At 62.3% G+C, this 13,572-nt stretch overlaps 1 protein-coding gene across 4 annotated transcripts in view; it reads left to right on the top strand.

Annotated features, from left to right (window-relative positions):
- The first annotated feature begins 3,647 nt into the window (after positions 1-3,647).
- The window catches only part of AHDC1 (AT-hook DNA binding motif containing 1), a 43,755-nt gene continuing 33,830 nt past the window's right edge, over positions 3,648-13,572 (top strand). For 2 of the 4 annotated variants that reach the window (XM_034069254.1, XM_034069253.1), the window contains exon 1: positions 4,176-4,348. In XM_034069254.1, coding sequence (XP_033925145.1) covers positions 4,213-4,348 — 136 coding nt within the window. In that variant the 5' untranslated portion in view covers positions 4,176-4,212. Of the gene's footprint in view, positions 3,763-3,864; positions 3,925-4,175; positions 4,349-13,572 lie in introns of those variants that run through there. The other 2 variants (XM_034069255.1, XM_034069256.1) reach the window with 2 other exon arrangements.

The raw sequence follows: 13,572 nt of genomic DNA, 5'->3' as shown, positions 1-13,572 counted from the left end.
GGGTTCCTCCAGCCAGGAGCAATGGGGAGGTGGGGAAAGAGTCTGGGCCCCCGGCAAAGGTGCTTGGGTTGGGTGCTTGAAGGGAGCACCCTGTGGGTGCTGGGGGGGGTAAAACTCAGCATCCAGACATGGGGGCTCTGGCCCCTTCCCCTCCTGGCTGCGCGGTCCCTGCAGCATCCCAAAGGATGCAGATCCCAGCCCTGGCTGCAGCATCTCCTGGAGAGGAGCAAAGCAGCTCAGCATCTCCTGCCCTGCTGCAGCCCAGGGATGGATCCAGCCCCAGGATGTGGCATCGCGTCCAGCCCTGTTCCTCCCCATGATGCCAATCCCTGCCCATGCGGTCCCGCTCCGGCTGGCTGCTCTGCCAAGCCTCCATCCATGCGGGATGGAGGAGCAGGGGGGATCTGGAGCCAGGATGCCCACCCGGTGCCAAGCACGCGGTGGGCGCAGGTGTGAGACCACTGCAGATGGCCGGCGCTGGCACACGGTCATTGAGGGACATTTGGTCCTTCAATGGGACCAAAAAGGGGCCATCCCCACCCAAAACAGGGCCTGTCCCTGTCCCATTCAGCCCACACTCTCTAGGGCCTGGTAGAGCCGGTGGAGCCCCTGGGTTGTGGATCAGAGCCACATCCCTGCGGCAGGAATGGCCAAACAACAGTGGAAAGTGGCCAAAAATGGGGGTTTTGGCTTGACCAGGCTTAGGACTGCTGGTGCAGGCCTGCAGGGATTGTGTCTCCAGAGGGGAAACTGAGGCAGGGAGGGGTCTATCTGCAGTCACCCAGCAGCTCAGCACCAGTCGCTGGGAGGGGATGCCTTTTTCCATGGATAAACAGCTGATCTTTGGGAAGAGCCATGCACCAGCCCCAGCAGCATCCAGGGAGCTGCAGGATTTGGGGATGGAAGATTCTTGGCTGCTGATGGGGTCACGATGCAGACACGCATGGATGGGGAGAAGGTACAGCAGGAGTGGGGCTCCACTGGGGAGAAGTTTGGGATGGTTCTGCCGCTGCTCCAGGGCAGCACAGGGCAGGAATTCAGGGATGGATGAGTCCCTTTACATTTACCAAGGCAAAACCCATCTGGTCCCAGTGCTCCACTGATCCCAGAGGGGCAGGATCACCCAAACCCAAGCGGGGGCCTCTGGACCTCACTCTTCCCAAACTCCTTCATCCCACCAAACACTCTCACTGTCCCCTTAGCTCCACTGTCCCTGTGCACCCCATCTCTCCCGTGCTGCACCCCACTGTCCACAAGCCCCCTGCACCCACCCCAAGGTGGTGACCACCACCGCTCATCCAAGCCAAGCCGAGCATCCCAGGCAGGTCTGATCCTGGGAAGGGTGCTGAGGATCGGGTCCATCCCTCTTTGGGATGGAGGGGATGGAGGTTGGAGCCCGCAGCGTGCAGGGACGCGGTGCTGCGAGCAGGGGACAGCGGTGGCCCCGGCTCGGCAAAGCAGCCACTAGATGGTAGCCGAAGTCCACAGCAGCGCTGCTGACACAGCACTTGGCTGGGAGAGGGGACGGGGTGCCCGGGTGACCCGGGTGGCCCTGGGGACCATCCTCCATCACCCACCGTTAAGGGACCCCGGCGGGGCTGAGCACCCGCCGCGTTGTGACTCGGGTGGCCTTGGGCATGGTTCACCCATCCCAGTGCCCCCTACCGTGTCCCCGAACCCCCTGTGCCCATTGAGAACCAGGGGTGAGGGCAGAATCCACCCCCAGACCCATCACCCCCATCAAACCGAACCCCTTCCCATCCCCATCTCCCCATCTGTCCCCCAACACCCCCCGCAGCCGAACTTGAGAGGGGACAAACCCAGGCCTGGGGATAAGTGGAGTGACCCCCAATGCACACAGATCAGCTTAGGGGTGCTGGGCACCCATGGGAGCCCAGCAGGGCTGGAGGAGGGGTCCCCCTCTGCAAGGACCCCACTGCAAACATCCTGCCTTTGCTCCTCATCCCTGCTCCCAGCCCTGCCGAGGGCTCCATGCCAGACTGATATATATATTTTATGATAACTATAGAGATGCACTTCAAACCTGACAAAGGACTTTGACAGTTTTAAGCATCTCTTTGATTAATACATGACCTTTTAATGCTTTGGATTAAATGAATAAATCTTTTACATTCTAACCCATTCTGCTTGCAGCGGAAAGGGTTTCACACGACCTCTTTCTCTCTGTCCCTCTGTCCTGCTCTCCCACAGCTACACTCAGCCCTGCAATACCCATTGGGTGCAGAGCCCTGCAAGGCGAGAAGGGAGGGATCCTCCTTGGGTGCTTTGAACCATCCCTAAAAATAGCAGGAAAATTCAAAGCTGACATTCAGGGCGAGGGGACGAGGGAGCAAAGTTGCTCACTCAGCCACCAGCAATTGCTGCGATCCTGTCTGCGTGTGCAGATTCCTCTGCTGACCGGGCTGCAGCCCAGGCCTCCGCTCTGCTCTGCTTTCTGACTGATGCAGACTGATCCCCATCCTTATCTGGGGTGTGTGGAATCCAGCTGGTTCCCAATCCATCCCTGCTAATCCCTACAGGGTGCATGGGATGGAGCTCATGGCTTTTCAATAGGTCCCCACTGGAAGACACCACCCTGCGTGACCCCAGTTCATCCCAGTGTGAAACTGGGGGTGTCCGGATTCACTCCTTTCTGCCTGTTGATCCAGAAACAGGCATCAAACCGTGACCTGCCCCACGCAGGCGAAGGGGCTGCTGGAGAACCAGGTGCTGTGTCTCTCCCTGCACCCATGTGTTCTTTCATCGATGACTCACGTGTTATTAGCAGCCAAGCAATATTCCCAATTCCCTGGAGTTAACCCTTCACTCGTCACTCACAAAAACACAATGTCATAACAAACATCACTGGTATTATCTACTTTAATTATATTGGATCTACCCAGCTCTGGGAACATTAACAGCAGCGGAGGCTTGGAGGGAAGGTGGTGGGGAGATGCTCAGGTGGGTGCTCAAGGTGCTTGGGGAGCAGCTCCCTGCTCTGTCCCAAGGGGGTCTGGTCACTACGTGGCCTTCTGGAAGAGCTGGATAAGAGGGGATCCCAAAGGATGTGGAGGAGCAGGGTGTCAGTGAGCAGTGGGGATGCTTCCAGGTACAAGAGCTTAAGAAGAAATTCATTGAAAGTAGGGAAAAATAAACCAGGGGGTGCTCCGTAGGGTGCTGAGATGAAGAGGGTGCTGGAGTGATGATGCACACCCCGGTCTGTGCCAACGCGGGGGTGCACAGGCTGTGGTGTCCCCATATCCCATCTCCTTAGGGAGGGGGTGCGCAGTGCCCGGGAGAGGGCAGCAATGCCCCGCGCATCCCATTGGGCTCACGGGAGGGGGGGGAGCATCCCGGGGCGGGGGGGGGGGGAGCCGCAAACCACCTCCGGTTCCCCCCCCCTTAAAGTATCCCCCTCCCCAAGCAGCGCGCAACGGTTGCGCGTCCGTTTGCGCCCCTCCCTGCGCGCTTCGCAGCGGCTGGGAGGAGAAAGAAGGCGGAGGGGGGGGGGGGAAAGGAAAAGAAGGAGGGGAAAAAAGGAGGGGGGGGGGTGGAAGGAAGGGGAGGAAGGACTACAAGGCCCGGCATGCCCCGGCGGCGCTGCACGGCTCCCCGGGGTGCCGGATGCCGTGCCGCTGACAGCCGAGCGAAGCGGAGCCGCGGTCCCCGCCGCGCAACCGAGAGGAGCGAGGGGCTGGGCGCGCCGCCGGCTGCGCTCCCCCCCTTTTATCCCAGCCCCCACAAAGCCGGGAGCGGCAGAAGGCAAGAGCGAGGGAGGAGGTGGAGGAGGAGGAGGAGGAGGAGGAGGAGGAGGGAAGAGGAGGAGGAGGAGGAAGGGGGGAGGCAGCGGCAAGCCAGGGCTCTGCTGCGCTGTGTCTTTCTTTGCTTTCCGCAGGCGGCGAGCGGCGGAGGCGCAGAGGGGAGGTCGGTTCCCCTCCGCCTCCCGCTCCGCTGCCTTTTGTGTGTGTGAGAGGCGAAGGGGGGGGGGGAAGAGGAGGAAAAAATAAAACCCATGGAAAAAAACCCAAACCCACCCAGATGAGCGTTAGAGGGGAGAGAAAAGCTGGAAAAATCATAAAATAGAGGGGTGGAGGGGGGGGGGAGAGAGGGAAGGACGAGAGAGGAGAGGAAAGAGCAGGCAGGGGACGGAGGAGGGGGTGGGCTGGCAGGAGCGGAGTTGCCTGGGGAGAATGTGAGCAGGAGGCGCTGGAAATGCTCTCGTTGAAGGTGGCGAGCGGTGCCGAAGGCTCCGGGACCCCCGCGGCCGGCCAAGAGGCAGCCCCGCCGGACGGCAGGAGCCTCCCCAGGCGGGCGGGCTCCGAGGGGCTTGGAGCGCAGCAGCCGTCGGGTGAGTACCGGGGGACCCCCCGTCTTTGTGTGTGTGGGGCTGGGAGGAGGGAATGGGGTGGGAGGACGCAGGGGATCCCCCCTTCGGGAAGAGCTGGAGGGGGGGGTCGGGGAGGGGGGAGCGGGAGGAGGAGGAGGAGGCGGCGTGTCCCTGTGTGGTTCCCCCCCCCCCTCCGCCGAAGTTGCGCGGCGAGTTGGTGCCAAATTGCAGGAGTTTAATGGTACTTGGGGCGGGGAGGGGCGGGCGGGGGGGGAGCTGCGGTCTGCACGAGTTCAGCCGCCGACCCCCCCCCTTTTTGCCACCCCCCCCGGGCTGCGAGCGGTGAGTGACAGCTGTCAGAGCCGGCTCGTCCGCTAGAAGGCAGGGCCGGCGCTGGAGCCTGTCAACAACGGGCTTCCCGGGGGACATCGGGGACCCCCCCGGGGCTCAGCATCCCGAACCCCCCCCCTTCCCTTGGCAGCCTGGCCCCCGGGGAGCAGCGGGCTGGCGAAGGGAGGGGGGCAATGGGCAGCCCTGGAGATGGGGCGGGGGTGTTGGGGGTGTTGGGGGCTTCACCCCATCGCCGCCGGTGAAGTTGCGTGGTCGCGGCGCGCGGTTGTCACTTCGGTGCCTGTCATCCCCCTTTGATTTGTTTTTATTGATCAGCTGATATAAATTCCTCCCCCCCAACCCTTTCTCTCCCCCCTCTGGCGTGCTCGGGGACCATGGCGGGGGGGGGACACCGGTGACTTTGGTTGGTGGCACCCCACAGGGTCACGCTAACACTGGCCGCTCTGCCCACCCTATGGGGACGTGTTTGGTGTCGCCGAGGCAGGGGGACAGGCGGAGACCCCCGTGTATTTAGGTGCTGGGGGAAGAGAGGACGTGGCCCAGGCTGCGAGCGGGTGGCCTCGTGCCTCCAAGCCCTGGGCCCGTGGTTGCCAGAACGGCCACCGAAAGCCACGGGCTGAGCTCATTGTGTTCCGCCTCCAGCCCCGGCGCGTGGTGGAGTCGCTCCAGATTTATCCTGGCGTGACAGAGAGCAGAAGAGAACCCCCGGGGTGATGGGCACCGATCCTGCCCTCTCACTTGCCAACGGGGGTGCTTGCGGTCCGAATCGGGGGGCCCCCCACCCCAGGCCTCCCTCCTCTTCCTCACTCCCCCCCCCAGGTGTCCCCTTACACTGGCTTCTCCTGCTGGGCTGTGGAATTTGCAGGGGAGGGTGTTGGTGGGAAGGGGGGGAAAGAGGAGGGAAGGGGGGGGCTGGAGAAGGGATGGCGTGGAGCCAAATTCCGCTCTGCCATGTCTCTGTAACCTGAATAGGCCAGCTCCATCCCCGGTGTGAGTCCCCGGGGGCTCCGCCGCGCTCCGATGCAGGCAGGCGGGAGGTGGCCTTCATCCCCCCCCATTCCCATTCCCGTTCCATACACCCCATCAACCACAGTCCCGTTCCCTCCCTCCCACTGGGCAGAGCCACCGCGCGCCCGCCGGGATCGGATCCGGCAGCAGGCGGCTGGGAATGTAGGGAGCGCAGGGAGCAGGAAGGTTGGCACCGGGGCGGCAGGGACGGGGCGGCCAAGGACGTGCCAGGAGCGGGATGGCCGGTGCAGGGGAAGCGATGGAAGCCTATGGAAGGTTATGGGAAGCCTCGAGGAGGGGCCGGCACTGCCCTGGCCTCCTTAGAGGAGGCAGCAGGGACCCGGGGCAGGCTATTTCTGCTGAGATCCCGAGGAAAGCTCTGGGAGAATTGTGGGCTGCTATAAATAGTGTGTGTCAGCCGAGTGGAAACAGGGCCTTGAAATGCTCCTGCTATTCTCCCGAGTGCTTGGAACCAGCTCTTGGTAAACAGGGCAGCGCTGGGGAGGGCTGTTTCCTTCTTCCGGGCTCGCTAATGGCAGTGTGGTGGGGGGAGCGGCAGGGATACGGAGGGGAGGGGGATGGATTTTCGCCTGGCCATAGGGCAGGGCTCTCCCCACGGGGCCACCCAGTTGGATGCTGGGCTGTGCTGGGCTGCCCGGATGCGGGATGGCCCCTGCATGCGTCGCAGATGTGCTGTGTCCTGTCCCCTCTGTCCCTCCCCGGCCCCGCTGCTGCCGGACTCCGGGGCTGGGATGTGCCACGCGGGCTGGCTTCGGTCCGTGGGGATGCTGGGGGGGGGTACTGGGGGTACCAGAGGGACCCCCGCTCCCCGCCATGTGTCCGTCTGTCCGTCCAGGTTAGCATTGTTGCTGCTCTGCCTCAGGGCACGTGCTGAGCTGTGCCTTGGGCTGGTGCATGTGCTGGAGGGCTGGTGTTTGATGTGGTGGGACCTTCCTCAGGCACCAGGGCACTGGGGACCTCGTCTTTTCGGGGGCTTTGACCTCATGGTGATGAGTGCCTGGGGTGTTCACTTGGCTCCCGATGGTCCCACACCGCGGGTGAGGGTTCAGCTTCACATGAGGAGCCAGCATCGTGCGCGGCATCACCTCCCCTTGCGCCCACCCCCAAAATTCACCTCCAGAGCTGCGTTATGGTGACCTTTCAGTCAAAATAACACAAGGGAAGGAACAAACCGGGTGCTGCTGAGGCCCCACCACGAGGTTTGAAGGTGATGTACATCAGGCTGCGTGGTGAGAGCGATCTGGCACGCTCGCGGTGGGATTTGGCACAGCCAAGCGAAGCAGGCTGGAGTCCCCAGGGTGCTGCTTGGCTCCATGGGCTGCCTGACCTGTGGGGAGGTTGGGGCACACAGTGCGGCTGTGCATGGGAAGGGGCGAGCGCCGCTCCGGGTTCGGGGCTTATTTTCCCCTCTCCATCTTTTTCTTTCCTTTATTTTCCTGTTTCTTTTCCCTCCCTCTCTGTGGGTTGAGCGTTGGGGCGACAGACAGGGAAAGTCTGAGCAATGGTCTCCGTGCTGGTGCTGTCTTCAATCACCGTGTCCCAGAATCCCTCGCTCTGGGCCTTCTAGGCACAAGGGCTTACAGGGAAAATCGGCAGCTGCAGCTGCGAGTGAAAGCACAAGAGCCCGGCTGGGTCTTTGGCATCGGCAGGAGAGCAGAGAGCCGGGGGAGGCGAGGAGGGGAGCGGGAATAGAGGGGGGGGAACGTGCCCTGTGGTTCCTTTCCAGCCTTTGCCACCGAGGGTTGTGTTTCAGAGCGCAGGGAGAGCAGAGCAGAGCAGAGGGGGGTGCAGAGCGATGCCTCCGGGGAGCTCATTAAAACCCGTCGGCTCCCCCCTTTCCGAGGGCTGGATCCAGGGAAGCGGCGATGGAGGGGAGGAAAGGAGGGAGGTGCCGGGAAGGAACATGCCTGAGAGCGGCTGCCCGGTGGGGACACTCGGGCCCGGGCAGGAACGCTGCCCCGGGGCTCACCTGCCGCAGCACGCCGGCCGCCTGCGCCAGCCAGCCCCGACGGGGCGGGCACACGGCAGGGACCGGAGCCCCCCGGGACACAGCAGGGGATGAGCTTACCCGGGCATGGGGGGACGCGGTGGAGGGGACATGGGGGGCGATGGCTGGGGTGAAGGGTTTGGTGTGCACAGACAGGGTTTGGTGTGCACAGGGTGAGTTTGGTGTGCACAGGGTGAGTTTGGTGTGCACAGGGTTTGGTGTCACAGGATTTGTTGTGCACAGGATTTGGTGTACTCAGACGGGGTTTGGTGTGCATAGGGTTTGGTGTGCACAGAGTTTGGTGTCCACAGACAGGGTTTGGTGTGCATGAACATTGTGTGTTGTGCATAGGCATGGTTTGGTGTGCACAGGATTTGGTGTGCACAGACACGGTTTGGTGTGCATGAACATTGTGTGTTGTGCACAGACAGGGTTTGGTGTGCACAGGGTGAGTTTGGTGTGCACAGGTTTTGGTATGCACAGGATTTGGTGTGCACAGGGTTTGGTGTGCACAGACAGGGTTTGGTGTGTGCAGGATTTGGTGTGCAGAGACAGGATTTGGTGTGCACAAGGTTTGGTGTGTACGGGGTTTGTTGTGCACAAGCAGGGTTTGGTGTGCACAGGATTTGGTGTGCACAGGGTTTGGTGTGCACAGGGTTTGGTGTGCACAGGGTTTGGTGTGCACAGGGTTTGGTGTGCACAGTCAGGGTTTGGTGAACACAAGGTTTGGTGTGCACAGGGTTTGTTGTGCATGGCAGCAGATCATGGTGAAGGGGACAGGCACAGGCAGCCCTGGGGACCCCCTCTGGATGCCAAAGCTCACTTCTTGCCCAGCGCTGTTGATCCAAGCCTGGCTCTGTGCAGGGGGACAGGGGGAAGTGGCTCAATGTGGTATTGATCCTCTCGGAGGGAGAGCAGAGCGGTTCTGGCATCCGCCAGCTCCAACCTCTGCCCTTCCCAGCGCTAAACGAGCTCCAGGCGGCGGGAGCCGCATCCCATCCCCATCCCATCCCCGTGCCGCCGCCCCCGGGCCCCGAGCCCCACACACGGTCTTTGCTCTTCGCCTCCTGCTGACTTCAGCGCATGGGCTCGGGCTCAGCGCCTGAGCATTCCTCACCAAACCTGGGCCTGAAACGTCTGGAGGAGGATGGAGCGCCTTGGGCGAGGGGGATGAGCTCCTCGGCTGCGGGAGAGAGGGAGCTGCTGGGCTGGAGGCGACGAGGCCCTCCCCATGGGCCCCCGGAATGAATCCTGCCTGGCTAACTCAGTGCCTGGGTTTGGGATGGATGTGGGTGAGCAGAAGCAGTGGCAGGAGGGGAGTGGGGTCCTCGGTGCTTTGCTGGATGGGTGACATGGGGAGCAGGATGGCATTGATAGGGTGACATAGGGAGCAGGGTGGTATTAATAGGGTGATATAGGGAGCAGGATGGCAGGGAGCAGGGTGGCATTAATAGGGTGACATGAGGAGCAGGGTGGCAATAATAGGGTGACATAGGGAGCAGGGTGACATGAGCAGGGTGACATGGGGAGCAGGATGGCAGGGATCAGGGTGGCATTAATAGGGTGGCATGAGGAGCAGTGTGGCATCAATAGGGTGACATGGGGAACAGGATGGCAGGGAGCAGGGTGGCATCAATAGGGTGACATGGGGAGCAGGGTGACATGAGTAGGTGGACACGGGGAGCAGGGTGGCAGGGAGCAATCTGGGGCTGGGTGCCTGAGGAGGGACAATGAGCGCTGGGAGGGAGACGCTGGGCGGGAGCTGTGTGAGAACCAGTTTGCGAGGTCCAGATTGGCAGCAGATCCTGAACCAGGAGGAGCTGAGCATCCACACGGCCCCTGCCGAGATCAGACGAGACGACAGCGCCTGGGTTTGGGGGAAGAAATTGGAGGCGGGGGAAGCTTTTTTGCTGAGATGAAATTTGAACCCCAAAGTGGGAGGGAAGTGGAGGTGGGGGGCACGGCTCTCTCCACATGGTTATTACTGCTGTTTTCCACCCAGCTGAAAGGAGAATGTAGCTTAATATGGACCCACGGGGAGGAGAAGCGATCGGGAACGGGGATTTGTCAGGAGGGAGCTGGGAAACAGCGAGACAGACCTAGAGGTGAGAGTGGCCAGCGCTGCCCAGGGAGGGGAGCCGGGCTGCAACAAGGAGCTATTGTTCTTGGCGAGCCCCCCCCCGGACCCACAGAGCTGGCGCGGATGCGGGGAAGGGATTTGGGGACCGGTTTTCCCAGCGGATGCTTGGCTGGGGAGTGGGGAGAGCTGGCGGTGCTGAGGCTCACCTAAGGACGGGCTTGGCAGGGATGGGGAGGTGGTGGCAGGTGAGCTGGGACAGGATAGGGATGAGATGGGGGAGTTGGATGGGGTGTGGGGATGTCACCCTGTGACCCCAGTCCTGCTGTGAGCCCCTCTTGGCTGTTGGCATCTCCCATCCCATGTCCGCTCAGTCCCTTTCCTCCTGGTTTCCATCAGCATCTCTCTTCCTGCCCCCGGCCGCGCACATGGAGGGGTTGGCATGAGCAGCGACCCCGTCCCACTGCCCCCACTGCCCCCAGTGCCTGGGTGCGGACAGGAGGGAACGTGTGGGACCAGCGAGGCGTGCAGGGGGAGATGCGCAGCCCCACGGGGTGCGGGGGCTGTGGCTGGGGAGGGGGCAGCGAGGCAAGGACCAGCCCTTGCATGGCTTGGGGTGATGCTCGGCTTGTCCCAGCCCTCCCTGAGCTCCCAGTGCTGCTGCTGGGGGCTGGGCAAGCTGGGAAACAGCCCGACCCCCCAGTGCAGCCCTGGTGTGTGCTCCCATCCCCCCGGTTCCCACCTCCCCGGTGCTTCCAACGCAGCAGCGATGCCCTGAAGGCAGCAGAAGCACCTTAGCAAGTGCACACTCGGCATCAGAGCACGCATGGGTGGCTCTGGGTGCGCTGCTGCTCCCCCGCTCTGGAGCACCCCAGGTTTAGGGGGTACCGGGAGCTGCACCCCTCCGAGCCTCAGCTCCTGCTTGGAATGGTTCCCTCTGCTCCGTGCCACATGGGGGCTGTCATCGCGTGTTGTCCCCCAGCCCACCAGCCACACGTGGTGGTACCACAGCACCCACGCGACGCCTGCATCCCGCCTTCCCCATCCTTCATCCCTGCGCCCTTCCCTCCTCTTCCTCCCAGCCTCAGCACCCTGCAGTTGGGCCGGGTGCCCGTTGTTGGAGCAGGGGAAAGGGGGGGGAATAGCGTTCCCCTCCCCTCCCCGGCATTCCTTGGGAGTGAAACACAAGAGCTGGCAGGGCACTCCTGCTTTCTCTGGCCTCCGCTGCTCCGGTGCCTGAACAAAGCCCTCCTGCCTCCACTGGGAACCCGGGGTTTGAAACGGGAGAGGCGGCTGGTGCAGTGTGGCAAGGGGGAATGTCCTTCATAGCCTGCTCTGGGGGTCTGGGGTGGGTAGGGGACAGAAATGGGCATGGGCAGCAGCTCCAATGGGGTATCCAGGCTATGCAGGGTCTGTGGGGACCATGCCCACCCCGTGGCATCATCCCCATCCAGGGCTTTGCGTCCCCACCATCTCACTGCCATCACATTGCTATGGAAACTGAGCCCTGGCGAGGCCTGCTTCAACCCCACTTTTGCCCCCACTTTGGTCCCACTTTATCCCCTTGCGCATGGCAATACAGGTCTGTGCATCCAACCCAGCTCCCTCCCCTTCATCCCAGGAGCTGGGATGATGCATCCCGAAGTGAGCGTGCCCCCCAGAGTGGGACCCCCTTTTCCTTGCAGAACAAAGCCCCCCCTCTTTTTCCTCCCCACCGCCCCCAGTGAAACAGGCCCCTCTCGGAGCGCAGTCCCCGACAGCGAAGGTTATTTTAATGGATGCATTACTTTAAACGAACCCTCCACCATCTGTTCCACCCCCTAATTACGCATGCAGGAAAAAAGCCCATCTCTCAGCCAGCGCAGGAGAAAGTAAAGATATAAGTGATTTAAATGCATGTTATCCGCAGCTCCGCCGGCAGCTGGGCTCCTCGCCTGCCTCCCGCCTGCCTGCCTATGGAGCCGGGCAACTTGTAGGGATGGTTGTGCTGGGGCTGGATGCTGCTGACACCTCAGGGTGCTGGCTGTGGGGTGCTGCGTGCAGCAGGGATGTGGTGGCTGCAGCTCTCCATGGGTCAGCTCTGCCCGCAGCGTGGTGGCAGTGCAGAAGTGTGGGGCAGGGTTTAGTAGGGGAGCATCCCTGGCTTGACCCTGATGGTGTTTGGGGGCTCACATGGGCTGGGGCTCCAACAGTGCTGGGGCTGGGTGTGTGCAGCCCCCCCCATGGTGAGGGGTTGGAGGGGGCTCCTGAGCACAGGATGCGCTCAGGGCCATGGGGCTGTTGCTCAAGCAGTAGCTGTGTTTCCAGGAGCCATCCCAAAACCCAGGGACCCTGGACTGGGGGTGGATGATGTTCGACCATGGGATCTGTCCTTTGGGGCTGTGGAGGCTGAGAGCGGGTTTGGAACAAACCCCCTTGGAGCAGCAGAGCCCAGAAGTGTTTGAAACCCCTGGTTTTCAATCAACCTCTTGGTATCTGGGGGGGTGTGTGTGTGACAACACATCGGGGTGGGACTCAGTTTCCCCTGTCCCCAACGCAACCCTTGGGACCGTGTGGGGATGCTTTAGGTGACAACCACCATAACCTGTGCGGCGCCGGAGCGATGCTGGATGCCGGTGTCCCCCCTTCCCTCCCTCCCTCCCATCTCCTTCCCCTCCTTGCCTGACTGCAGCAGATGCGCCAGCTCTGCAGGAAGAGGGAATTAAGTTGGGCTGGAGGAATGTGTAAAGAGCACTGCAGGGCCGGAGGGTCCGGTCCCCCCGCGGGGACGGGCGCTCATGCAGAATTAATCCGCCTGCAGCCGCACCGAGCACCGGGGAGCGGGGGGGGGGGGGGGGCTGCGGGGCCGGGCCCCCTGCTCCGGTGCCACCGGGAAACTCATCGGGAACAATGGAAAGCCCCAAGTCAGCTCTTTTACCCCCCAAATCCCGGCCCGGGGGCGGGGAAGGAGGTGGGAGGATCCTGCGAAGCTGAAGGAAAACCTGTTTGCTGTAGGGAAGGGAAGGATGGGATCATCCTGCGCCTGGTGATGGTGCTGGGCACAGACAGGGTTCATCCTGCTCCTGGTGATGGTGCTGGGCACAGACAGGGCTCATCCTGCGCCTGGTGATGGTGCTGGGCACAGACAGGGATCATCCTGCTCCTGGTGATGGTGCTGGGCACAGACAGGGCTCATCCTGCTCCTGGTGATGGTGCTGGGTACAGACAGGGCTCATCCTGCTCCTGGTGATGGTGCTGGGTACAGACAGGGTTCATCCTGCTCCTGGTGATGGTGCTGGGCACAGACAGGGCTCATCCTGCTCCTGGTGATGGTGCTGGGTACAGCCCAGGTTCATTCTGTTCCTGGTGATGGTGCTGGGTTCAGCCGGGGTTCATCCTGCTCTCGGTGATGGTGCTGGGTACAGCCAGGGTTCAGCATGCTCTTGGTACAGCCAGGGTTTATCCTGCTTTTGGTGATGGAGCTGGGTACAGCCCATGTTCCTCCTGCTCTTGCTGATGGTGCTGGGTACAGCAGGGCTGTGCTGTGTGTCATACAGGGTGGGTGTTGGGTATGGGCATCCCATTGCTGCCATCACCCAAACCCATCCACAAACGGCTGATGGCAGCAGGCAGGCTGGGGCTCCGCTGCATGTCCCCATGTGCTGCACCATCCGCATGCCAAGGCCCCACAACCCACGCTGTGCCCCAGATGGTGCCATCTCCCAGCCCCACAAGCACCCCCCTGGCTGCGGCTATGGGGCTGTGGTGCCCCCCATGCTCAGTGGTGGTTCCTGAGGACACTGCAGCTGCAGCCGAGCCCTC

The sequence above is a fragment of the Melopsittacus undulatus genome, chromosome 14, assembly GCF_012275295.1.
Source record: "Melopsittacus undulatus isolate bMelUnd1 chromosome 14, bMelUnd1.mat.Z, whole genome shotgun sequence".
NCBI classification, from domain to species: domain Eukaryota; kingdom Metazoa; phylum Chordata; class Aves; order Psittaciformes; family Psittaculidae; genus Melopsittacus; species Melopsittacus undulatus.
This window is presented reverse-complemented; position numbering and strand designations above follow the sequence as displayed.